We start from the raw sequence: 27,481 nt of genomic DNA, 5'->3' as shown, positions 1-27,481 counted from the left end.
TCAAGATACTTGAGCCACTTCCTGGCAAAAGGCGACGGCGCTGTGTGTCCGACCCCCTTCCTCCCCGCCACCCACTCCATCTTCTCTGCTGTTACGACGTCTGTCTGTAACCTGAGACACCTTACGTTTTCTGCAGGCCTGCAGCTACAGGGTCTCGGTACCGTTTTTGGACATCCACTGCCGTGTATGTTGGAGAGGCTGGCTGCTTCCTTGCCTCTTCAGAAACCAGCGCCCTTACCTCTGGGCTGACATGTACAGCTGGCAATGAGGGGAGCTCTGCTTGCTCCCCGGTGAGAGAAGAGACTCTTGAAGACAAGAGGCGAGGAGCGCTAACCCTGGTGGACCAGGAGGACCTTCCGAATACTGGGGTCTTTCCCTAGGGAGGCCTGGCCGAGCCGCGGGCTCGAACCTGGACCTGCATGTCAGGGTATCACAGAAGGAGCCAGGATGAGATGCGCTCAGGGCCACTGCCAACCGCGGGGTCTTTTGTTTTGTTTCAATAGGGAGTCCTGGTATTTGTTCCATCGGTACATATAAGGTTAGCGACCGACCATAAACGTTTGAAGGATCAATTTCTGTGATATGAATATTTTATTAATGCTTGGCAAAAAAAGCCCTTTTTCCTTCCCCACAATTTTCCAGAAAGCTATCACTGACTCTTCACATTTTTGTTCCTCAGCTAGGGTAACAAACGGTATCTAAATGTCTTCCTGCTTGAGTTAGGGCTTGAGTCAGCTGCATCAGAGTCAGAACACCTTTTTCAGAGCCCCATTGGACCCAGACCTTCTGGGGTTCCTGTTGTTTTCCCCTAATATACCCCTGTCCAGAGCAAGCCCCCTCTGGACCCTCGGGGGCAGGAGCCCCCGGGACGCAGGGTTTGGTGGTGATGTCTAGGCTACCAAAAAGTGCCTGTGAGTCCAGCCCGCCCGCGCAGGTGCCGGGCGAGGAGCAGAAATGCCGTTCCTGGCCACAGGGCCTCGAAGGGGGATGGCCATGCTCAGAATGGTCCACCAGAGAGCCGGGGAGATGGGGACGGAAACAGGCAGAATCGCCTTGTGGAGAAGAGCCCAGAAACAGTGAGGCTCCCACAAGCGCTAACAGCCTCGGGAAAGGCGTCTGTCTAGTCGGGGCTGCCTGGGCCCGATAGCACCCACAGCCCAACCGCTTCACCTGAGCTCTGACTGAAGATGCCAAAAGCCAAAACCGTGACTTTATGAGGTGCTCCGGCTGGGCGCAATGGAGCGGGAGCATGGAAAATAAGACAGAGCACACGCAGACTCTGGGGTGCCAGTGAGGGCGGGAGAGCCCAGGAGAGCCTGGGGTGAGCGTGGCCCCCAGCGTTTCTGAGCAACCTTTGCGTCTTCTGTTCTGCCGAATGTCCTTGCATCCTTCCGTCTGGGAAGCTGACTTGGGCAATTCCGTATTCTCTCGTTTCCGTTCTGGAACGCCTAGTATTTGAGTGCTGGGTCTCCTGGTCTCGGAATTTCTTATCTTTCTCGTCTGTTTTCCTTCTCTGCTCTGCTTTCAGAGAGTTTTCTTTACTGTGGGGGTTCCTTCAAGTTTTCTTGTCAACTATCGGACTCGATCCCAACAACTCTTTCCTATTCTCTGAGCGCTTCTTTTATGTAAATCCTGTTCTAGTAACAGAGATTGAACATGTTTCATGAGTGTATTGATGAGTTTTCTTTTAGTTTTTTTTTTTTCTTGCCTCACCTCTGCTGCCTCCAACTTGCTTTGCTTCATTGGTTTTAGCCTCTGGTTTTCGTGCGAGGGCAGAAATGCCAACATTTGTCTGCATGTTAGAATTACCAGAAAATCCTTAAAAACTCAAGTGTCCAGACCACAGGCCAGACCAATTGAATTGTAATCTCTGGGACTAAGATGAAATACTTAGTATTTTTCAAAGCTTTCCAGTGTTCTGTGGATAAGCCCGGTTGCTTCTCCACGTCCCTCCTCTGCTGTCCTGAGACTCCGCTCTCCTGTCTGGGTCATTCACCCATCTGCCTCCAGTTTCTAGTGTTCTATCACCGCTGTGTCTCCTCATGTTATCTCTTGTCTCTGTGTGGGTGTGACCCGTTTATTGCTGTCGTGGTTTTAACAGGGTCTGAAGGAGGTGCAGAGCGTGGAGTAAGACAGGGAGGAAAGGAAGGGCTCTTAGATGAGGTCAGTTTCAAACCAGGAGGAAGGGTCCTTCTAGTTCAGTTCTGGTGGATACGGACACAGGTGCAGCTGTATCAGCAGCGATTTTACTTTGCTTCATTTATTCCAAAAGGGGCTACTCCCTGAAAATCCACCCAGATTTTCTTTGACTATGAGCGTGCTGGCACCGCCCTCGGCTGCAGTTAAAACTTCACAAGGTCAGTGTTGACTCATTTATGGTTTAGTCACTAAGTCCTCTTTGTGACCCCATGGACTGTACCCCGCCAGGCTCCTCTATCCATGGGGTTCCCCAGGCAAGAGTACTGGAGTGGGTTGCCATTTCCTTCTCCAGGGGCTCTTCCCAACCCAGGGATCGAACCCGGGTCTCCCGCATCATAGGCAGATTCTTTACCAACTGAGCTACGAGGGAATCCCTACTGATTTATAACTAGTGATAACAGACTTGGTGAAAGTTTGCTTTTCTCTATTTGTTCTGGTTAAAAAAATTAGTGTAAAGAAGATTGCAAACTGGTAAACTGATTAAGAGAAAGATATTCAAGGGTCTTACTGGAACTTAAATGCAGGAAGATGAACAAGTTGCTGTGATTACAGATGCTGCTGATCTGATCTGCTGTGCCCTGAACCACACTTCAGTAGCTATTAATCTGTGTCACTGAATTAACAGAACTGGAATAAAACTCTTCCTTCTTTTTAAACAGAGTTCATAATTTTATTTTTTTACATACGTTTGTTCTGCCTGAACTTGGGACTGTGGTGTGTTTAATGAAAATAACAAGAAGACAAACTGTGAGGTGGAACGTGTCATTTCTAATTAATAAACCACTAAACACAGGCAAGGAATCCCGGCTGTAAAGCACTGCGCCTTTCCACAGTCAATTAATACAGAAGTATTTGGCATGTTCAATTCTGTATCTAGGTGGGAAGTTGGTGTATTTAATTGCGCTCAAGCTCACACACTTACCTATGAGGCAGGGCTCTCTTTGCGGCTCTCAGGGCCGGTAGGAACCGGGGGAGGTGCCTCGGCCGCCCCGCCTCGGAAGTGCGGTTGGTTTGTCTCCCCCACCGTGACCCCTGCCCTCTCCCCCTTCCCCGTCTTTCCTTCCTCGCTGATGAACTTCCAGCGCTCTGGTCCCTGTGCCGGGGCCGACTGGTGCGCTTTCTCCCGTGTGTGGGTGGATGTGACTCAAGGATGTGAGCCCAGACCTAGCTACACATCCTGCCTTTTGAAGGGGGTGGGTGAGTGTGTGTGTGTGTGAGTGTGAGTGGGTGTGTGTGTGTAGAGTGTGGCTTTCTCTGAGAAGCCTGGGAGTTTCGCTCACTCCTGGCTGCTCTGTCTACCACAGCAGTCCTGAGTGAGGCCAGTGGAGTGAAAGAGAAGGCAGGGCGCCGGCCTCGGAAAGTCACGCAAAGGCCCCAGTGGGACTGGTGACATCCAGCCTTATGAGTGTGAAATTCACAGACTCCCAGGTTCCCCAGCAACACAGCTGCACCTCTTTTGTTTCCTGTTGAGAAAATAGATGACTAAGAGCTATTTTATCCATCAATTCTGTCAAATAGGCTTGACTTTTGCCAACCACACTGGTGTGAACGAACATGTGAACGATGGTCAGAGTCAGTGTGTGCCCGTGTTCAGTCAGCTGCCGCTTAGGAACGGTACGTGGCCTCTAGAAACAGAAGGGCTTCCCTGTGGCTCAGCTGGTAAAGAACCCGCCCGCTATGGAGGAGACCCGGATTCGATCCCTGGGTTGGGAAGATCCCCTGGAGAAGGCAATGGCAGCCCACTCCAGTATTCTTGCCTGGAAAATCCCATGGACAGAGGAGACTGGTGGGCCACAGTCCATGGGGTCGCAAAGAGTCAGACATGACTGAGCGACTTCACTTGCTAGAACTCACACTCCAGTGAGTTGAGTACATGAAGGTTTAGACCCTGAGAGTCTAGAGGTCCAGAGGTTTGGTTCACAGCCAAGCTCTCTGAAACACTCCGGCCTCTCCCTCACGGCCCCAAGGAGGTTACTGGGGCTCCTGCCACGGACCTGCTTTCCCTGTAGCTTAAGGACTGGAAGGGCAAGAGGTTTTCCTTGAAAGCTTTTTACTCTCTGATGCTTATATCTCAATGGCCAACCCTTCTACAAAAGAGGCTGAAGAATGTAGTTTTTAGCTGAACACACAATCCAGGTGTCTCTTAGAAGGGAAGATGGGGAAAGGGCATTAGACAGACTGCTCGCAACCTATGACATGGTCTGTCCAGAGGCCAGGCCGAGTGAGCGCACGGGTCCATGGGCAATGAGCAGCTTCTTCGCACGTGGACCAGAGACCCCAGCCCTGGTGTCCCCAGCACTCTGACTCCCCGAGACTGGGGTCTTGGGGTGCTGGGTGTAAAGCATTTCCCAGAGAAGGCAGCTCATAGCAGTAAACGGAACGCTGATACGGAGCGAGAGGAGGTGGGTGCACATCCTGAGTGATGCTCAAGCTGGACAAACTGTTTGACTTCCTGGAGGCTCAGCTCTCCCCTGCCAGGAGGACACGCTCACCTTTACTCCCAGGAGGGCCGATGAGCCGGGGTCTGCGGACGCCTCTTGGCTGGAGGCCTCGCACACGGTGCTGCTGACTCAGCGGCCTTTAACCTGAGGAGCCAGGGTCACAGGCCCACCCCGGACTGGGGGACCCCCGGATCGGGCAGATGTGAGCTGCTGGACCTTCACCTGGAGTCCCACACGGTGGGTGCTGGGGTCGATGGCCACAAGGTCATTCCCAATGCCAAATGGCGCCTTGTGAGCCGCTCGGCCCAGGGAGCAGGTGCAAATCGGATTTCGCGAGGCGCAGGGCCGCTGCCCGCTGCAGCCTGCCCGCCCTGGGGTCTGCTTGCGAGTCTGCTTTGTGTTTCAGGAGTTTCATTTTTATACTGGCTCGTTTACAGATGTTTGATCAGGTGTGAACTTCTACCAAGAAGACTATAAAAAAGCAATTTAACCCGGGAGTCTGAAATGCCATATGAAGGGTCGGCCTCTACACAAATTACGTACTGGACTTTAAAAATGAACAAAGTTGCTCTTTCTTTTTCATTTCCTTGCGAAGCTCCTAGAAGGAAAGTTCAGGAGTTCACTTTGCCTGTTCGGGGCGGCTGTCCCAGCAGCCACACTGTCCTGTCTGACCTCAGTTCTTCTCTTTTCCTGACACGGCCTCTCCCTCCTGCTCACCAGGCAAACACCTGGGTATGTTTTCAGGCCTGGCTCAAGGGGCAATGCCGCCTCAAAGCCTCCATAGCCAGGAGCCCCTGGAGGAAGCCCTCCTTCCCCTGGGCTGGGGTAACCCTGCATCTTTATCGTAAGAGAGTCAGGCGCTAATTGAGAGCTTACCATGTGCCAGCCACTGGTCTAAGTGCTTCACATGTGTTCGCTTCATGCTCATGAACGCTCCTTAAGGTCAGAACCCTTATCATCCTCAGCTTACAGATGAAAATTGAGGCATAGAAAGGTTAAGTAGCTTGCGCAAGATCACACAGCTAGGAAAAAAAAAAGCCAAGGCAGGACATGCATCCAGTCTCTTAAGCAGTTATAACCCATACAAGATAATTCTTTTAATAATGCACTTCTCAGTTTTTCTCACTTGATTATAAGAATTTTCCGTCAAGGGCTTTGTCTTATTCCTCTGAGCATATTCAGCATTCTATCTTGAATGGATGAACGAATGAAGAGGTATACACATACCATCATGTGGAAACAAATTCAAACAGTACAGGAAACTTGAAAATGATGAGAAATTACACTATGGCTCCAGCTCAAGTTTCTCTCCACAGTGAATGCTGTTGAATTTCCTGCGATTTCTTTTAGGAATGCCAGTATATATGTATGTGCTTTAAAGAATTCATCCAAGCAGGATCAAACTTGAACGCATTCTGTTCATTCCTAGTACATACAGGGCTATTTTTAACTTAGCAAGACTGAAAAGTGTTTCCCATCCATCCACCCATCCATCCATCCATCAGCAGACGCTTGAGTTTCTTCCACATTTTGGCCATTGTGGATAATGCTGCTGTGAACAGAGCTGTGCAGATACGTTTCTGCATTCTTGCTTTTAGATCTTTTGGGTGCACCTCAGAAGCGGGACTGCTGATCGCATGGCGGCTGTCTGATTAAATCTTTGGGGAATCCGCCTCACCCTTTTCCCTGGTGGCTGTGCCATTTTACGTTTGCACCATCAGTCCACAGGGTTCCGGTTTCTTCACATCCTCACCAACACTTACTGGTTTTATGCTAGGCTCCCAGGCTCGATGGGTGCGGTGTGGTATCTCGTTGTGGTTTGGGGCTTATGTTATTTTATTTCTTTGCCCCTATGGCGTGTGGGATCTTAGTTCCCTAACCAGGGATTGAACCCATGGCCCCTGTAGTGGAAGCTCGGGGTCTTAACAGCTGGACCACCAGGGAAGTCCCCTGGCTTATATTACTCTTCATTCAAGAAAAATTATCCTTCACCTTGGGTTTGGGTGGGAGTGTTTTAAGGATAAACGACAAAAGCAAAGTTCTCCGTGGGATGTGGCTCAGGGTGTGTTTGTCAGCCAGCGTCTGGGCCCAAATAAGGGATCCGACCTTTAAACTGGCTGGGAAATGCTGCACCGCCCCGCCAGGCTGACCCCCAGCGACCTCCCCGGGGATTCCTGAGTGTTAAATTGTGCCCTGACTCTGGGTGGGAACGGCCTGCTCTAACAAAATGCTGGTGACTGCTTTGTGCTGGCGTTTATGGCAACGGGAGAGTGTTCTTCCAAGTGTTGGGGTCAGGCATGGATACGCCTCCCGAGTGGAGGTGGACTTGCCCCGGGCGGTGGAGTCTATGCAGACAGCTGACCCGCCTGTTTTGGGGACCCTGCATCAAGCTGGTGTTTGTGATGCTTTTCTTTTTCCAAAAGCACTTCCACATTCGTCACTGTATGTTAGCCCCTCAATGATCTTTAAAACTAGGGGCGATAAAGCAGTGTCTCTAACGTGGAGCGCTGTCCACAGGGGATGCAGCTGGTTAGGAGAAACGCCCCTAGGATCCAGCCTCCTGACTGTGGGCCAGTGATCCATCTGACAGAGATGGTCCCCTCCCAGAGTTAAGATTTCATGCCTTTGAAGAGCCTGCTTTCTTCAGGACTTTTTCTGGCTTCAAGCAAAGTACCCTGTCGAGCAGTGGCAGAGGGTAGCTTGTGTCTGGCCCTTTCTCTGTGGACCCTGGTGGTAAAGACCAGCTCTATGAGGATGGGCACAGCCCTGGGGCCTCCCTAACTTTGGCAGGTGCCACCTAGTGCCCCTCATAAGCCTTCGAGACCAAGGCCGGTTAACTCTGCTCAGCTTAAGGCTAGAGACCTCTGCGGAAGACTCTCATGATGGTTAAAACCAACATCTCCAAGCATGAATGTCGTAGACTGAGGAATGCCCTGGGGCTTCTCTTGTTGCTCTGTGTAGCTTGAGTCAGAGATCACGGGAAGTTCTGTGTCATCAGAGAAGGTCTCTGAGCAACTGGTGGTTCCCAGCTGGACTTCAGGCGGCCTGAAGTAGATACAGGTCTGAGTGGCCCTCCCCAGGCTACTTGCACAAACACGAACCCACGCATAACCAGTCTGTCTTCTGGAACTTGCTCTCCGTGAGCTGAGTGGCCGAGGGCGCCGGGGCTCATGGACACAGCAGGTGGACGCCACTGATGGACAAAGGCGGCCAGCTGAGCGTGATGGCGTGGCTCCACAGAGGTCATCCCCCGGCTCAGGTGGCCCCTGCTGAGAGTGAGCCCCGGGGCATGATGAAGCTGTTGTTCCAGGGACAGCAGAGTCAGCGCCCGGGGGTTTCAGGTTTCGTGACTGTTAGCGGGAACACGGTGGAGGTTTCCTCAAATAGACGGGTTCACAGCGTGTCCTTTTCTGCTTTAAAACAAAAGAGGAGAAAAACCCACCTCACATGCCACCTCTGACATGTTATATACTTACTTGCAAGATGTATACCTTTGATTGATTATTTATATCTTTACAGAAGCACCTTCTTTGTCAAGGATACTACAACTGGAGGAAAGAGCTTTTGTTTCCGAGGAAAAACAGTCATCGGTCACTCTTAGGTCGCTCTTCAAAATGACTCCCCAGAACCTACTTAAAAATTACAGACCTGAAATGTTGCCTTATTTCTTTTAAACGCAGAGATACCCAACGTTAGCATTACTTAAAAATAGTTTTTAATTAGTGGATAATGTTTCATATGAGATGCCCTTCCAAAGCATCTTAGCACTTTACAGCTTCTCAGATGATACCACCCTGTGAAAGTGTGTTCTTGAGCCCTGGGCTGACTCCCCACGCAGAAGCTCCTGAAGGGCAACCAGGTTTCCTCCTGTGTCATGCTCAAACGCAGTTTGAAAATAAAAAGTCTTGCCCTCATTTCATTCCATCTTTACTGAGCCAGAGGTAAGAGAATTTCATGAGGAAGTTTGGAAGTAACTGGTGACTTGAGGATATTTAGAATATGGACCATCTGAGGGTGAAGACAAGGAATGCTAAAAAATACCTCCACAAATTTGTAAGTTGCATTCATCAAGGAAATGTTGTGCTAAATTCATTCTTTCTTCTCCTGAGTTATTAAACTGGCTGACGTGAGAGTGCCATGACTTAGATAAATTTCCACAGCTCAGTTTCTTGCCGTGTCTTGTGGGAAATGCAGAGGCATGTGAATTGGCCAGCAGCAGAGCGGTGACGCTGTGGTTGGCTAGAGAACCATCCCCAGGACAGAGCCCGGGGCTGTGGTCCTCAGCGTCCTTCCTGTTGTGGCTCGGTCGGAGGCTGGCTGTTCCCGCCCTGGACTCTTATGCGTGGCTGTGTGCAGACCAGCTCCCTGGCACTCCAGAAAACACACCTCCAGACCAGTTAGGGCGAGAGATATTATTATGAGAATAAACACACCACTGCGGTCCAGAAAACGGATGGCTAGTGGGTTTCAGTACCTGGGACACCATTAGTACCAAAGCGTTTGAGCATCTGTGAGGGACCCTAAGTGAAACAGGCTGTGCTGTGACCTTGCCCTTCATCTCAGCCTGTGCAGCATCTAAACTCCAGTGTTAAAGACACTGTAAGATGCGCTTCCAAGCTCCCGGGGAAGCCCGGCTCCACAGCTGAGAGCAGCCTGCGTGAGAGAGGCGGCTTCACATCTCCAGGGGAGGCTTTCAGGACCGGAAAACCTACAGATGAGGGAAGCTTTAAGCCAGTACATACAAGTGGTTAATTTTGAAAAATGAAGCTTTGATGTCCCATCCAAAAGTTTTCAAAACAAGGCTTGATTTCTATAAGTTTTGCTCCAAATGGACTTCTCTGATAAACAGACATGTCAACATGATCAATTACTATTTGGGTAAATATTTTGAAGAATTGTAAGAAATTATAAGAAATAATTTGTTATTGTATCCTGCCTCTGGACGGCTAGTCCTTGGACGACAGTGACAGGGTCTTGCCGGTGGTGTTTTCAGCCTGGCTGTCTCAGGCGCGTGCCGTAGAGGTTTGGTGAATTAAACGCTAGTTCACAGACCTTGCAGAGGAGTCTTGGCTGTGACAGAACTCTCCGCTTAAGACAAAGTTTGCAAATTAGATGGCTAGGACCTGGACGAGCTGACCCCAGGGCAGCTGTTCCCCACCCTTGACTGTGCGTTACTCACAGGAGCTGCCCAAGAAAATACACAGGGCGACGCTTAGAATGGAATTTCAGAGAACAAACGACTTTTTTTTGGTAAGGGACACACATTAATAATTATTTGTCATTCATCTGAATTTAAATTTAACTGGGCGTCCTGTGTGTTCCTTTGCTAAACCTCACAAGTCTAAGGCTTTAGAAAGGGTTGAAACGAGGTTCTCACTTTGGCGGTTTGGCCTGGGATGGGGCGCCAGGGCTGGGGTGTTTCAGAGGCTCTCCAGGTGACCATTCTGCAGTTGGGGTCGCGGGGCGCTGTCCTGTAGGGTACATTTCGACCTTGAACCTGTTCTCATGACCTCCAGTTGGAAGCGTCTGAGCCTCCTTTCCGAGGTATCCCGGGCCTTGGGACCCCAGGGGCCAGTGGTGGGGGTCTGTGACCCGCAGGCGTAGGGAGAAGCAGGAGCTGTGAAGCGGCCTTGTCATCTCTGCCCTTCCTGAGACAGCAGAGCTTTACCCTGGGAACTTCTCCCTGTTAGAATTCTCCCGAAAAGAAGTGTCTGTGCCCAGGCGCTGGGCTCCTTGGCTCATCTTGCCATCACAGATGCTGCTCCCAGCTCTGCACGGTCCTCAGAGGTGATGCTCAGCCCCTGGGCACCCTGAGTTCTCGGGGGGCCTCCTACACCCGAGTTCCCACACCAGGGCACCCCACAACCCAGGGAGGCCTCAGATTAGGAGGAGGGCCAGGCTTTGCTGGTCCCTCCAAATTTGATCGTGTATGAGAGCCGAGTCTAGGCCTTAAACCCTTCGGACTCCCCAGTGGAGAATGCTGCTGCCTCCTGGGGCCCAAGCCCAGCATCGGGGCCTGTCAGCCAGGAGCAGGCCTTGCAGGGTTTGTCTTCCCAGCTGGAATCCACAGCGGTGTTTCTCTGGATTCCCGTTTGCTTTTCTCTGCTCACGTGGTGGTGCTGGTCACACGCCTGGACTGTGGAGCTTGCCACGGCCTCGGGTCTGAGGTGGGCGAGGCTCCTCTGAAGACAGTGCCCAGTGGGAGGAAGGGGACTCGAGCGTGAGGTTAGGCCTGGCCCTGGGTTTCTTTGAGCCGGACACCATGCCTCCCTGGCAGCTCCACAAATAAGACACAGCACTGTGGATGGAGACTGGAACCCATGAGGGCAAGCCAATGCAAGCGTAAGATGGTGGGTTCATTTTAGATTTGTACAGTTTGAAATCCTGATACCATGACCAATGATCTAGTAATCATTGGAATCATGGAATTAAACACAGAGTTCTGAGCTCATTTGTGTAGAGTTTAGTTGAAGGTGTCCATGAGTCCTCCAAGGAGAAAAAACTGGGGCTTGGTGCTCACCGATGTCAAGCACACGGAGGAGAAGCTGGGAGCCGTGTGATGATGGCCAAGGCAGGAAGACGCGCCAAACAGCCGTCAGCTCCTGATCACGTGCGGACCCTGAGGACCACTGCTGCGATGAGGTCTAAGATGAAGGCACAGCATCGCCTGCGAGGATGGGATCGTCTGCCATGTGATAGGCGCGTGGCTGATGGAGGGAGGCTAAACCATCAGATATTTTTACTAGTGACCTATCAGAGATGCTCATTTAGAAAGAAACCAGATAGCATTTTCAAGGATGTGAGCTCTGTAGGAAAATTACTGAGGTGTCCTAGCCAGAAGACAAACCCGGTCTTAATAAAGACTTCTGCACTGAGGCAGCCGTGGAGAGAGGAGGCCAGAGCTTTTAATTTGAGTTGGAGTACAAAGTAAGACGCCAAAAGATTAAGTGGAAGGAACATATAGTCCTGGATATAAACAAAACACAGCCCTGTGAGAAGCCCAGCGCTGGCAGAATCCTTGAGCCTATTAGCAGCTAATTAACTCCTGTGCTAGCTTGGGCTAATGAGACCGATGGCCCGGTCACAGCAAATCCGAGAGGGGACAATTCCTTCTGTCTTGTTAGTGGGGGGAATGGAAACGGGAGACGTGGCTTTTTTCTTTTTCCAGGGCCGAAATTCACGACGGCAAAGGCTGCGCTGTGACGCTAAACGTTAAGATCAGCTCCTTGGTATCCTCTGAAAAAAATGATTTGAAAAACGACTTGAAGAGAAGCTAACAAAATATAATGCTTAAAGGCAAATTAAAAAAAAACAATTTTCATCAGAGAACGTGACTCATAAGCACACATTTTTGTTATTTCTAAGCGTAAGTACGTTTATAGATTTAGTCAGCTTTCCCAGCTTCGGCTTCGGAGCTGGTGTTCTTTGGCTAGTACTTGAATTTAGTAAGGAAACTTATTTAGCATTATGAATTATTAAAGCATTGTTTAGAGGCAGTATATTTAGATATAAAGATGAGACTAATTCTATCAAAATTCTTATTTTTTAATTTTGATAATGATATTAGATTTCCTGGGGGAAAAGGTTATGTATACTTTCAGACATGAATTTGGTTAAATCAGTATAGATGGGAGCAAGGTTTAGTAAAAATATGGATGATTATGAAATGCATATAAATAAATAGTATGCTGTTTCATTAAATATATATACATATATATATATCCATGTTATAAAATAAACTAGTTTTAGTTATTTAATCACTTGAAAAGAATTCCTACATTTTAGAATTTTTGAGTTAAGGATTTTTTTGCAGCTGGAGTCCCTATTTTATAGAACATGGATTTTCATAGGAGTTGGAATCCTCATCTGGTTAATTTTCTTTAAAATTAAAAAAAAAACCCATATTTGACTTCGACATTAATTGTCATAACTTTTAGGAGAGAAAAAAATTTGAGGTGCTACTAAGAGTAGAATCATAAAAAGGACTTAATATTTTTTATAACATTTACGCTAGAAACTGAGCTTATTTATTTTTAAATAACACTACTTCTGTGTTAAATAGGGAAAATTGGTGCCAATATGAGTGCTTTTGTGGGAGTGAACAGAAAATGAGCAACAGCCAAGTGCTAGCAGGTGAAGCGACGTCCAGGCTCAGACGTGGCCGGTGCGGCCACGGCAAGTTACGTATTTGTGTAAATGTACCCCAGCAATAATGAGGTCAGCTTGAAAAATATATTGCTTATAACGGAATTAAATCAAAATGAAAAATTTTATAGTGATTGTTAAACGCCAAATTGAACTGATCTCATTAAATGTGAAATTCAAGTATATTTAGACTTTTGCCTAAATTTTAATACATGAAAATAATGAGACATGACCAGAAGAGTTGGAAAAAGTTACTTCTAACTTTTTTTTCTTTTAGCAGTCTCTCATTTCACAGTTTAGATGTATTTTCTGGAGTTGGATGAAGTAGCCTAGCGTGTGAGCCTCCAGCACGCCATGCGTCGCAGTGAACGAGGATGAGCTGCCGGGGTCGCCCTGGAGGTTTGACTCGAGCGTTCTGCTCGTGACTTGTCACCTAGTGCAGCTATCCTTGTGTGAGTCAGGTTCACAGAGAAGAAGGAGTTCATTAAACTCGAGGAGCGGGCTGCAGTGGCGTGGAGTGAGCGTAGACGAGGTGTATACGAGGTTGCTAACTGGAAACAGACTTCAGTTCTGGGCTTGGAATACCCACAGCTGCAGATTGCATCCAGGAGGGTGCAGTGCTGCGTGGGTGCGGCCGGCTGTCGCCTCCTCGTGGGCACTGATTTATTTCCTGCTCTTCCGGGGGTAGTCTGGCCAACAGTCTCCAGGAAGATGGATGAGCAACTGTGTGCTGTTTTTGCTTCCTGTGGAAACCCACGGAGAATTCCAGGTGGGTCCCCCACAAACCGAGGAAAGTAGGCCAGCCCCTCCTCGTTTTCAGACCCTGTCCAGCCCAAATCTACTCCATTTGGATACAAGTGCAGGCACTGATAGAGTTTCCTTAATCCCCACTATTAGGTCTTATTTGAGAAGAAGTTTTCCCTCCAAACAAAAGTAGTCACTTTAAAGTTTATTGGATCTGTGTCCTTCTCACTCTGGCGACCCGATACCAGAAGACAGATTAATGCTTCTGTTTATACCGGTTCATAACGTAAAACAATTCTGCAGTTGCCTGTTCTAAGCGTCTAGAAACCTGCTGTGTAGTAACGCAGCGGGCAAGGAGAGCTGTGTGCACATTTGGAAATGGTGCTGCGGTGGGTGGGTATTTAGTCAGAGGAGAGGAGAGCAGAGTCTGTGACGCATGAGTCCAGTTGGCACTTTAGGGAGGAAGGCGTTGTGGGGAAAGTAGCCAGTACTCACAAGAACCATCGCTTTTAGCAGAAATGCTTCCGCTAATTGGGTGCTCTTTGTAAAGAACCCTCCTGCCAATGCAAGAGATGGAGATGAAAGAGACATGGGCTCGATCCCTGGGTCGGGAAGATCCCCTGGAGGAGGGCGTGGCAACCCACTCTAGTACTGTTGCCTAGAGAATCCCATTACAGAGGAGCCTGGTGGGCGACAGTCCATGGGGTCACAAAGAGTCAGACACGACTGAAGCGACTTAGCACGCAAGATTAAAATCTCCTACAGTTGAGTGGAGCTGAAAAGACTCTCATTTCTCTTCTCTTCAGCTGAGCTGACTGGGCCTACGTGCTCTTCAAGGTCTCTTCAAGTTCTAGATAATTTTATGATTTAGTAAGTTTTCTATTTCTTTGTTTTATTTTGAACGTTTAAAACACTGTGTTCCTTTACTGTGAATTGTGTGGCTGAGAATACAAAACAGTGACGTATCCAACCCACCAGATTGGGAAGCAAACTACTTTCATTACCTTAATTCCTTTAAAACATCTAATTTAAACCTGTGATATTTTATCTAAGGTGATTTTGTGGGTTTCTCCTTGTTCTGTCTTCAGTCATCGTGGAAAATAAAAAGCATTTTTTCCGTAATGAAAAATGCTACCTTTCCACATGTATTAGTTTTGTTCATGGACGAAGCGATCTTTTCGTGAACAAGAGATTGTTATTCTTATTGGAATCAGTGGATAACACTTTCTTTTTTTTAAAAAAAATGTATTTTTAATTGGAGGATAATTGCTTCACGATATTGTACTGGTTTCTGCCAGACATCGGGGTGAATCAGCCGTAGGCATCCATGTGTCCCCTCCCTCTTGAGCCTCCCTCCCACCTCCCAGCCCATCCCGCCCCTCTAGGTTGTCACGGAACACAGCACGGGCTCGTCCTCTTACACGTGGTGTGTGTATGTCTCCACGCTGCTCTCTCGATTCGTCCCGGCCTCTCCTTCCCCCGTGGTCCATGCGTCTGTTCTCTCCCACTGAAGCAAGGTGGACAGGCTCAATGCCAGCGCTGCCCGAGACCAGGTATTCACAAAGGAGCTGAAGTGCACATCTCAGGGGTCAGTCCCCGAGCCACTGCCCCTGAGCAATGCTAGGGAAGAGGCCTCATCACACTCCACTCCCCTTAGACGGAGGGGAGATGCGAGTCTCCTGATAAAGGTCCCGAGAGATCGCCCTCCTCCGTGTGGACAGGGCCCGAGGCAGAGGGGAGAAATCAGCTCTGTGGAAGCAACTCCCTCACCAGCTGAGCAATGGAAAGAGAGTCACATACAAACAAGCACACATGTTTCTGTGATCTGCCCTCAAGACACCTCCACACAGGCATCTGGTTACTAAATCATCATCACAGCAGAAGAGCGATTCTGAGGGCGTAGGTGCCTGGAAAGGCCCCCCAGAAGCAGTTTCTCAACCAGGAGACAAAGATTCGGAGAGTGCGTTTAACTCCGCCAGGCTTCAGTCCAGAGTCGGCAGCCTTGCAGACGCTGAGAGCCGCAGGGGCGTTAGAGCGTGCGGGCCGTGTGTAGGCCGGCTCCTTGGTCCCAGGACGGGTGCAGGGAAGGACTTCAGTGTCCGAAGCAAAGGCACTGACTGGGCATCTGGTGTAGTGTCGAGCTCGGCGATGCACAAAGAAAGCCAAACAGACGTTTCAGAGGAAACCACTGCGGCTTGTTTTTGCCTCCTGGGAAATTAGGTTTCATGACCCTCATGAGGTAAAACGTGACCGTGCCGGCACCCGCCTCTAACCTCTTCTCCTCCCGTCATTGCAAGTGCTCATCACGTCTCTGAAGCAAGTAAGGCAAGATGCACTCAAGGTCTGCGTTGTCTGCGTTGCTGACAAGGTCTCGGGGGAGCTGGACACAGACCTACTCTGAGTAGAAGGGACCAGCCAACTAAACCTTTGGGCAGACTCATCACAGACAAGTGTGTATCTACAGCATTCGCATCACATTCCACGTTCAGAGACTTCTCAGAGACGCCTTTTAAAGCCACTTTGCTTTGTAATATGCTTGCAAAACTTGCTGCCCTGGGGAAGCTGCGGAAAGGCAAACCATGGCAGGTGCAGCATTTTGCTCAGTGACTCTAAGCTCAGATCTCTGAACTTCCCTTAAGCCCAGGGGCTACACAGCCCTCCCCCTGGAGAACGCTGGGCTCCCCAGAGAGCACACCCACCCCCGTGAGCCAGCTTCCCAGGGGGCTGGGCTGGACCGCCCGCCGCTTCCTCGGAGCAGGACACAGGAGATGGAGCGATAAAAGCGAACATAAAATAAAAATTAAAGCGCATACGGAGAACACCACGTGAAATGAATCCTTATAAAACTGTCTGCGGTGGAGAAAAATCAAAGGGTTTTATTAGGTGATGAAAAAACGCTGTAAACTTCATGTGGAAACATTCCAAGGTCGGGTCTTGTGTTGTATAAGAGAGGAGTTATACTAAGTAAGACTCATTTTAATCAAATGCACATCAAGGAGCTCAAATCCCATTTGTACCTGAGTTTGAAATTGGTTATTAACATACACACACACACACACCAGTGCCATTCCTCAGCAACTTTGCAGGTGCTGTTCTGGGGACAGAGGCGGCCGTGATTGGGGGTTTCAGATTCACTTTTGTGTGAAGCGTACAAATAACTCCACGCCCTGGGAGGCAGTGTTCCCCACGGCAGCCAGTCTCCTCTCTGCTCACCGGCATTTGCACGGAGGAATTCAGTCCCTTGCGATGGCCACATTTTGACCAGGAAGCAAGGCGAGGATTTCAGGGGAGAACAAGGGGTGTGGGTGGGAATGTGGGCTTTTCCTTGGCTCCTCCCTCTCCAGATCCCCGCAAGATCATCTTGGAGAGGGGTCTGCGGTCTGCTGGGCAGGCACCCCTAGACTCGTTCCTCGTGTGTCCCTGGTGGCCAGCGAGGAGGAGGCAGCAGTTTGCTAGATAATCCATCCTGGGGAGGATAGAAGACCCTTGATGGTGGGAGGGAGGCGGCAAGGCTGAGGAGCACAGCCTCCCCAGTGTTGCACTATCGTTCACGCTGCGGTGGGGCTGCCTGGGTGGTGAGCAACCAAAAAATCCTCCAGAAGCCAGAGGGGTGGGCCCGGAGTGGGCAGAGCCCCGGCTCCCAAACCTGGCAGCTCTTATAGTGCACGGGGCGTGGCTCGGGGTCAAAACGTCAGTCTCCAAGCCACCCCTGGAATTTTATGAGGCGCTCGGGGGGACCCAGGCACTGATGGTTTTCAGCCCCCTGCTCAGGTGGTTGAGAAGCAGCAGGTCAGAGCAAAGGAGGATCTGGGCAGGTGAGAAGGTGGAGGGCGGCCGGAGGGCGGCTAGGCAGAGCCTCGTTGGCGGCTCCTGGGAAAGGCAGCAGTTAAGGGCAGAGGGCCCAGCGTTTTCTGCTTAGGAAAGACAGGAGAGGTGGTGGAGGGAAGGGAATAAGAAAATATGAACCTCTTTAAGACGTCTGAGGTGAGCGTGTCCGTCAGCAATAAAAGGGAAAGAAAAGTCTGTATGATCCACATGCCCGTGTGCCTGGAGCTTAGGCTGTCGTTGCTTAGTCGCTCGGTCCTGTCTGACTCTTTGTGACCCCATGGACTGCAGTCCACCAGGCTTCTCTGTCCATGGGATTCTCCAGGCAAGAATACTGGAGTGGGTTGCCATTTCTTCTCCAGGGGATCTTCCAGACCAGGGATCAAACCCACATCTTCTGCATTGCAAGTGGATTCTTTACCACTCAGCCAGCCCAGATCTTTAGGAGAAGAGTCTTAATGTATTCCCGATTAGTTCTAACCAGTTCTTTTAAATCGACAAAGGCAGGCTGGAGAGGAGAGTGGAAGAGAGAGTGTATTTTCAACAGTCAGTGTCTCTAGTCCACAACCTGGCCCCCAAGGAGGAAGGGCAGACCAACGGTTGGCCTCTCCCAAAACCTTGGGTCTTTACATGCCTGTTCAGGACCCTCTTGTGGCCCACTTGGTCACTCAGCTATAGCAGGGGTTTGGGGGATGAGACAACGTGTGCATGCCCAGTGGCTTCAGTCGTGTCTAACTCTGAGATCCCATGGACTGTAGCCCGCCAGGCTCATGGGATTTCCCAGGCAAGAACACTGGAGTGGGTTGTCATTTCCTCCTCCCGGGGATCTTTCCAACCCAGAGACAGAACCCGAATCTCCTGCGGCTCCCGGGTTGGGAGGTGGACTCTTCACCACTTGAGCCACCTGGGAAGCCCAGACAGAGCTTGAAAGTGTGTAAAGTAAGTCAAGTCTGTAGTCCGTGAAGAGTGGGAGCGCGTCTGAGCAGGGCAGGCCCCACCCACCTTCTCTCGCCGTAGGGGCAGTGACCCGGCACTGTGCTGCCTGTTTACAAAACTGCTGATTCATCTTGTAATCAAATGAGGGTAAAATCATCCAGGTCTCTGCCCTTGACACAGGCTCCCATTAGGCTTTCCTGAACCAGCACCGTTGATTCTGGCCTCTCTCTTGACACACACCTGGGAGCAGTCCTCTTTCCTTGGTGGACACAGCAAGAGGCTTTGGTCTTCCTGGCAGGGTCGTGTTCTCGTGTCACCGCTGACTGTCCCTGATGTTTTCTGCAGCCCGGGGGTGTCCGCCCAGTAGCTCTGAGGTCCAGGTTGGCACTTCCCTCCCAGGTTCGGTCCTGCCCTGTCCTGCCAGGCCCGGCACATTGCTCAGCAGGTTGTATCTGCCGGGGACTGTAGGAAGTTTTCTTCCTTAAGGTCCAGAGAGTTTGCATGTGCGCCGAAGATGAAGAGAACCAGATTTCTCTTACAGATGATCTCTACAGTCATCTTCCAGGAGAAGCGAGGAGACCGAGTTTCAGTATTTCTTGTGAAAATTCTTTCCTTTGTCTTGTTTTAGGCTCTGTTTTCCTGTCTCCCCTGTGAGGAGCCTAACCAAACTTTAACAATTTAACATTACAGCTTTTGTAATTTTGCTTTTGTATTTCTAAGGCATTGGTTAAAGTTACCCAGAGTGCTCGCTCACCTTGGCCCCTCAATAGCAGTAATACACCCTCAGCTCAGCGTACAGGCAGTTAGTTTGGTCATGTCCCATTGGGATGTTAAGAAAACAGTCTTCTGAGGCAGCTATAATCCCCCCACACGGAGCCGCGGCAATCCCGTAAACCAGCTCAGGGATCCAGACTGTCAGCGGCGCCTGGGGAGCCCGTCCTCAGTGGCGCAGCCTGATGGGGCTTTCCTGCCCGGCCATCAGCAGTCCGGAAAGCACGTTTTCCTTCCTGCACGTGGGTTCAGCAGGCCTGCCGTGCAGTGCCACGGAGCGGAGTGCAGGGAAAAGGTCTGTGCCCCGGGCGAGGATGGTGCCCGGGGTCGAGCTTCACCTTCAAGTTTCTGTTCAAACAGCGAGGAGAACTGCAGCTGCTGACTGTTTGGAGCTCGTCGGGTCCAAGCTCCTCTAGATGTCAGTGTGACACAGGGAAACGAGCCATGACAGGCTGTGGCGACCAGGGAAGACCTTCTTACATCATTCAAAGGGGAAGGCGTACCCAATACACAACAGGAGGGAAAAAACAGAGCCTCACTTGGAAACCGGGCTCTCACCTTGCTCAGCGTCAGCAGTTCTCCTGTTGGTCAAATCAGACCGTGGCACCTAGCGCGTCCTGTGGGCACCCACCACCGACGTGGAGACGGCCCTGGAGGCAGCACCCGCGGTCAGCACGCCACATTATCCATTCTGCGTCTTTCGATAGACTGAAACCCACCGACACACACCAGTTTTCTTTCCTGAGTCCGCCTGTGCTTTTACCGTCACATTCGTGCCATCCAGTATAAATCCAGAAGAGCAACACCCGCCCACCAGGGGCTTTCACTGCGGAAGAGAAGCATTGAAAGACAAAGCTATCAGACATCTGAATTTGTTAAACTACCTTATCTGACTCAAAATCTGAATGGAATTCTCTTTCTCTCCTTTCTTCCATATTAATTCTGATCTTCTGACTGATGAGTATTTATTTCTTTACTTATTTGTTTCTATCTGATGGCATTTTCTTGTAACCTTTTGCCTTGTCTCCTGTGGTGCTGGCTGTGTGGTAGATATCCCATCAATATTAATGATATACCTCGCCTATAATCTTCTGTTTCTTTTTTCAGAGTGACAATACAGCTGCAGTTAAGAGTTAAAATCCTGGTTAAGCCATTTCTGAATTATATAACCCTGTGAAATTATCCAACTGTATTATAAAATGGAGTTAGTAGTATATATCTCAAAGTGTTGCTATGCGGAACCAGAAATTAATGATGTAGTGTACTCAGAAACGTGCCTGGTATGTAGTCAGTACTTAGACTATACCGGCCATCATCATCATCATCTCTGCCATCACCACCTCCACCAACATCAATCCCTGAGGAAATGCCAGGGACTCAGAGATGAATCTGTCTTTTTGCCCACTTGAGCCCTACATCTAGTGGGAAGCTGATGATAAAAACATTAGGAAAGCGTTACACGCTGTTTGGGGGATGTGCTGACCACTCTGCTTGCGTGCAAGGGGAAGCTGAAGGCCATGGTCCTGGCTCTCACTAAAAAAGAGCAAGTTCCAAACTACCAGGCTCTAATCTCTAATTTTGGTTTTCCACAGATTTACTAAACATGCCTCTGTGTTTGAAGGTCCTTATCTGAAAAATGAAAATGCTCTGAACCTATTGGACTGCCTCTTGGCTTGTTTAAAAGCACACTTATAATTTGTCTTGACATCTGTGACCTGCACTTACATAGTATTTCATGCTTGCAAGTCACCCACAGGCAAATTTTGCTCTTTCCAAAGTGAAAAAAAAAAAAAGACTGATTCTTTGAACATCCATAGAATTTCATTAATTTATAATGCATAACTTCAGAACTTGTGATAATCTGGGTGGATTGGGCTAATGTTTACCTTTTACGTGGTATTTAAAAAGGGTTTGGTAAACTAATTCAGAGAAAGTAGAACTGGGAGAAGAACGCTCATCTCCTTAGAAAGCGGCCATCTGTTCTAAGCGGCGTAGAAACCTCCTTTATGAATGCTTACTGTAGTCTTCTACTTTCTGATTTGCAAAACCCATTCACATAGAGCCTCTGATTTTTATTTGATTTATATGTGAACGATATCAAGACAGAATAAGCAGAGGTCAAGGGTAACATACACATTGTCAGTATCCTTTAATCTATCCAAGAAGATGGGCCTTCTTCTACAAACAATGCCAGAGTTTTATAAAACTTCTTTTAAAACATTCACTTTCAAATACTCTAGTTGCTACAGGGCTTCATCAGTTCAGACTGTTCTGCCCTCTAAATTACTATTTATTTTTGGCATTTTTGTCCGTGTTTGAATTGTGTAATGTAGCGGTTCTCAATCTGGGGTGAATTTGTCTACCAGACATTTAGCAATTTCTGGAGGCATTGTTTTTGGATATTTCACCTGGGGGTTCTGTGGACATCTGGTGGGCAGATGCCAGAGATGCTGCCAAATGTCCTGTAATTCTAGAGACATTCCCCACCATAGAAACTTCTCCAGCCCCAAGCGTCAGGAGTACTGTGGTCAACAGAGCCTGCTGTGATGTGTAATATACATTGCTGATTACTCCATCGTGTCCCCACAGGCTAAGGAGCAAGCGTGGTCACTCCCTGGCCGGAAGGACGCAGCACCTGCCACCGCCACCGACGAAAGGACAGCGGCCCCCGCAGGTAACCTTTCCGTGAGAATAGATATTGATGAATGAAGAGGGCTCCGTCACGCAAGGCCTGTTGTTATTCTTATCCAGAGGAAGTTACACTTTCGTGAAGCCCTGTGTTGGGTCAAGAGCTGCTTGAATACCTATATCTGATTGGCTTTGGGTCCTCCTAGCTGCAGACCAGAGGATCTCTGGGGGCCTGGCCCTCAGTCCATTGGCCACATGCTCTCCTACTTTGCTTTCCAAAGCGCGTATCTGCCGATAAAGAGAAGCCTGAATGCAGGTGCCATTCTGTGAAGCCAGAATGACACCGGTCACGTGCGCCCTTCATTAAAATATTTTGTGTCCTATGGTGGCTTTTAGAGAGATCTTCCCAGAAGAACCTGCCCTCCTCTGAGGAAGAATCGTTTAACAAGCTCGACGAGAAGCAGGCTGAGAAGACCCCTGCGTCTCTAGCTCAGAGAAGTTCCGCCACATGTCAGACAGAAAGACCCCACGATGAACCAGGAGATTCCGCCCTCAGAAATTCCACAGAGCCGAGAGAGAGTGAGGACGGAAGAGACATTTCATGCCCAGGGAGACTGAGCCGACAGGACGCTCACAGCTCTGGGGCTGAGCAAGTCTCTGCGGATAGAAGCGAATGTCTGGTGTTCAAAGGGGAGGAAAAGGGGCTTCGTGCTAAGGGAGAGCCTGGCGATGGAGGAGCTAAAGAAGATGGAGGATCCAAGGTGCCGCACAGAACAGGGCTGGCCAGGAGTTCACATAAAGAGCAGTGTGTTGATAGAACAAACGGTGGTCAGCCCTACGGAAGGTAGGGTTTACAGCGGTTGCATCCCCAGCCGCCACTTTCTGCAGCTCTAGGAGCCGTTCCAGCTTGAGGCCATACTGCAGGATTACTGAAGGGACTCTTCAAAATGACGGTTTAGAAGCTGCTTCCCCAGTGGTGTGGATTTTTCTTGCCATTATTTTTTCTTCTCGCTGTGACATTTTCCAGCAATTTATTACTTTCTATGTCTCCTACCAACTGACAGACAGATACAGTGATTACCAGCAATCACATTTTATATTTTCTAAACATCAGGTAAAAGTTTCTTATTTTTAGCAATATAGAGATCAATAACTTCCTGAGATCAATAACTGAGCAATGATCAGATTGACCAGATGGTACCTTGGCTGCTTCCCAAGCATTGTGAGGACTGAGTAGGTTATTTAATGCTTCGTCCTCATCTGCAAAGTCTCACATAGAAATTAAGGCAATTATGCAGCCAATTAAAATGAATAAATCTATGTTGTGATCAACCAAGTATCTACTTGAAACAAAGAGCACCCAGATCCAAACATCCATGGTGTTTTTTAGGGATTAAAGATATAATTCTTATTTCCTTTTTGAATGATGTATTTTGGAAGCTATTTGTAGAGAAGTCTAATTTTTCAAGAGTTAAATGTAAACACTAATGTTTACGAAGGAAGTCCATCACTGAAGACATGGGTTTAGTAGAGTCTGGAGGTGTTGGAAAGTGGACATTAGGTCAATTCTTTCACCAGTAGAGGCTCCTCTCACTGCTGGTACTATTCAGAGACCATTGCTTTTTTTTTTTTTTATTGCACTTTAATGCAGTGGTTTCCCTCTTCTTTAAGGAATAAAGTGGAAAATGAAGATCAAATTAGTTAGGGAGTCATAACATGACTGCTGCTGTAAAGGGTCTGTGGACTAACTCGGGGTCGCCATGAGGTCGTCAGGGAGCGTCTCTAGGATGTGGACCATCTCCAGCTGCTAGGGATGATGGGGGTGCACCCAGCTCCATCTCACCCCAAACCCTGACATCGTCAGCTCCCTATCTTGAAGCTTACATCCCATCAGCAAAGCATCGTCGCGAGGAAGCTTTCCTGCTCAGAAATGTGACCATCTGAGAGTTTTGTCTTGGGAACGTTGAGAGCTGTGGCTGGATTCTATTTTCCAGGCGTGTCAGCTCCGTAAAAGCCACGCCCCCGTCACGAGCCGTGGGAAAGGCAGCGACAATACCCGTCTTGCAGAAAGCTGATCCAACAGAGGCCTCGGGAGGTGGGAAGAGGAGAGGCAGCGAGAAGAGCTTGGTCCAGGAGGAGAACAAGAAGAGCAAGATAGACATGGAGGGTAAAGGAGCCGGGGGCCCTTGGAGCACACCGCAAGCCAGCCGCGCTGGGGACTCCCTGCAAGGCAGAGCCCCCGAGCCCTCTGGAGCAGAGGCCCCCAGGCAGCAAGCTCTGGAGACCCCCCTGGGTAGGAAACGACTTTGATTCCAGCCCTTTAAAGCATCTTAACCTTTTCCAGCAAGCATTTCTGACTAAATTTCACTTAGACTAACGGCCCGCAGGATACCTTACAACATATCGATAGCATTTGTGTTTGTAACTCCACCACTGTTTGGGGTGGCAGTGAAGAGACAGTGCCACCATGAGGAATCTTTCCTAGCTTCTTCACTTTTCAGCATATTTATGGTGTGACAGGAGAATGTCCTCATCAGATCAGATGCCCAGAGATTAATATCATTATCTGAATCTTACAAAAATATGAACTCTTGGCAGAGTGCCTAGCACAAGATAAGTGTTTAAGGATTACATTTTGAATAAATGTGAATTTCTAAAGGCAAACTTATTTTCGGCTCACTTCCCTCTGTAGCCTTTGGACACATGTATGAAGCTGCATGCAGTAGATGATTAAATAATGAATAAATGGAGAAATGAATAGGTTCATGGCAAGAAAAGTTTTACAGTAACTCTGGAAAAGTGAAAAGTGTACTGGAAGAATATTAGTAAGTAACTATGTATTTTAGGGCTTTGCAAGCTGGCGCAGTGGTTAAGAACCTTCCAGCCAATGCAGGAGACACCAGCTTGACCCCTGGGTCAGGAAGATCCCTGGAGGAGGAAATAGCAACCCACCACAGTATTGTTGCCTGGGAAGTCCTATGGACAGAGGGGCCTGGCAGTCTACAACCCATGGGGTCACAAAGAGTTGGGCATGACTTAGCGACTAAACAGCAGTGTATTTTAGAACAGATCCTGCTGTAGACTGGAGGTTAAACGCTTAGGCTGGGAGGTCGAAAGTGGGAGAAATTTGCGAGCTGGAGAACATGCACTTAGCCAATGTCACGGGGTGTTTTGTTTCTAGTCAGGAAAAGTTCATCTTTGAGCTTTGTGTTTAGTCGCTCAGTCGTGTCCGACTCTCTGCGACCCCAGGACGGTAGCTCACCAGGCTCCTCTGTCCACGGGGATTCTCCAGCCAAGAACACTGGTGGGGGTGGCTTTTCCGTTCTCCAGGTGATCTTTCCAACCCAGGGATCGAACCCAGGTCTCCTGCATTGCAGGTGGGCTCTTTACCGACTGAGACACCAGGGCAGCCCCTTTAAGCTTTAAATGTGTCTTAAATAAAGACTAAAATATTTTGGAAAGTCACGTTTAGTAATATCAAACCTTTCAATGACGGAATAAATTTTTCATTTTTTTCCCTCTCTACTGTAATTAAAAGTGTCGACTTTACCAGTTGTGTTTTTTTTTTTTTTTTTTTAAATGGGTCAAACAGTGTCAGGGGTTTGAGTGTAAAAGACTGAGACTTGGAAGCATTACCTGTTTGGACGTTACATGGAGATCTTTGATTGTTTTGTGGTTTCTGAAAGCCGTCCCGGGGAAGCTGGGGGCTGAGGTCCTGACAAGCTTTCTCACAAGTGTCAGGGGTCGCCTTCATGACCCACAAATCACGATATGAAATGAAGGTCTGTGTTCCCTGGATCTTTAGAAACCCGGGGGGCCACTTGCGTTTTGCTTCTAAACGAGCACGTTGGCACGCGGGCCGCTTCTCACCAGCACTTCTCCTCTCGCCTCCCAGCTGACGCCCCGGCACCGCCCGCGCCGTTCGACCATCGCATCGTGACGGCCAGGCAGGCCGCGGTCAACAGCTTCTACACCGTGAGCAGGACCGAGATCTTGGGAGGGTGAGTGCCGCTCCTCTTCAGCACCCTCTTGGCAAGGAGGAAAGAGTGCTTGCAAAGACACAGGTCTTTTTAAAAATTCCTACGTGTTTCATCTTTCTATTTTTACTTTTCTTGGTTTTGTACTGATTTTTCATATTTTTAAATTTATATTGGAGTATAGTTAATTTATAATGTTGTGTTAGTTTTGGGTGTACAGAAAAGTGGTTCAATTACATCTATATATTTTTTTTCAGATTCTTCTCCATTACAGGTTATTATAGAATACTGAGTAGAGTTTCATGTGTTATACAATAGGTCCTTGTTGGTTATCTGTTTTATATACAGTAATGTTTATATGTTAATCCTGAACTCCTGATTTAGAACCATGCCACCCACCTTTCCCCTTTGGTAGCTGTGAGTTTCTTTTCCAGGTGTGTGAGTTGCGAGTCTGCTTCTGTTTTGTAAATAAGTTAATTTGTATCGTATGTTTGGATATCATATGGCCTTTGTCTGTCTCAGTCTGACTTAGTTCACTTAGCACAATAATCTCTAGGTTTGTCTATGTTGCTGCAAATGGCATTATTTCCTTCTTTTTATGACTGAGTAATATATATAAGCTGGACTCAAGATTGCCGGGAGAAATATCAATAACCTCAGATACGCAGATGACACCACCCTTATGGCAGAAAGTGAAGAAGAACTAAAGTGCCTCTTGATGAAAGTGAGAGACGAGAGTGAAAAAGTTGGCTTAAAGCTCAACATTCAGAAAACGAAGGTCATGGCATCTGGTTCCATCACTTCATGGGAAATAGATGGGGAAAGAGTAGAAACAGTGTCAGACTTTATTTTGGGGGGCTCCAAAATCACTTCAGATGGTGACTGCAGCCAGGAAATTAAAAGACGCTTGGTCCTTGAAAGAAAAGTTATGACCAACCTAGATAACATATTAAAAAGCAGAGACATTACTTTGCCAACAAAAGTCCATCTAGTTAAGGCTATGGTTTTTCCAGTAGTCATGTATGGATGTGAGAGTGGAATTATAAAGAAAGCTGAATGCCTAAGAATTGATGCCTTTGAATCATGGTGTTGGAGAAGACTCTTGAGAATCCCTTGGACTGCAAGGAGATCAAACCAGTCCATCCTAAAGGAAATCAGTCCTGAATGTTCATTGAAAGGACTGACGTTGAAGCTGAAACTCCAATACTTTGGCCACCTGATGTGAAGAACTGACTCACTGGAAAAGACCCTGATGCTGGGAAAGATTGAAGGCAGGAGGAGAAGGGGACGACAGAGGATGAGATGGTTGGATGGCATCACCGACTCAATGGACATGAGTTTGAGTAAACTCCAGGAGTTGGTGATGGACAGGGAGGCCTGGCGTGCTGCAGTCCATGGGGTCACAAAGAGTCAGACACGACTGAACTGAACTGAATCTATATACCACACATCCCTCACCCCCGTCTATTGGCAGACGCTTAGGTGACTCCCACGCCTTGGCTATTGGACACTGCTGCTATAAACAGAGATGGGTCTTAAGAATTTCATAAATGTCTGTCAGTCTCACCCGGAGAACCAGAAACATCACATACAGTTATTTTAAGTGATTTTAACCATTTCTGAAAACTGTCGCTGATGCCGGAAAGGCTGATGAGGTGACTACCCTCCGGGTTTCATCTGCTTCACTTCCCGTGTTGTCCTGTCCGGAGTGAGAGGAAAGCAGTGTGAGTCCCCAGGAGGTTTAGAAGCTTGAACGCCGAGGAGCAAAACGTAGAAATGTGTGAACGCTGTTTATCTCACGGCACATAGTAAATT

General features: G+C 48.6%; 1 protein-coding gene across 10 annotated transcripts in view; it reads left to right on the top strand.

Annotated features, from left to right (window-relative positions):
- The window catches only part of MYLK4 (myosin light chain kinase family member 4), a 66,965-nt gene that overhangs the window by 22,190 nt on the left and 17,294 nt on the right, over positions 1 to 27,481 (top strand). For 6 of the 10 annotated variants that reach the window (XM_025264749.3, XM_006047346.4, XM_025264753.3 and 3 more), the window contains 2 exons: positions 21,651 to 21,735; positions 25,585 to 25,690. In XM_025264749.3, the coding sequence (XP_025120534.2) occupies positions 21,651 to 21,735; positions 25,585 to 25,690 (191 nt within the window). Of the gene's footprint in view, positions 1 to 11,808; positions 13,555 to 14,335; positions 14,400 to 21,650; positions 21,736 to 22,085; positions 23,983 to 25,584; positions 25,691 to 27,481 lie in introns of those variants that run through there. The other 4 variants (XM_045162308.1, XM_006047348.4, XM_045162310.1 and 1 more) reach the window with 4 other exon arrangements.

This window comes from Bubalus bubalis, chromosome 2 (genome assembly GCF_019923935.1).
Source record: "Bubalus bubalis isolate 160015118507 breed Murrah chromosome 2, NDDB_SH_1, whole genome shotgun sequence".
NCBI classification, from domain to species: Eukaryota; Metazoa; Chordata; class Mammalia; order Artiodactyla; family Bovidae; genus Bubalus; species Bubalus bubalis.
This window is presented reverse-complemented; position numbering and strand designations above follow the sequence as displayed.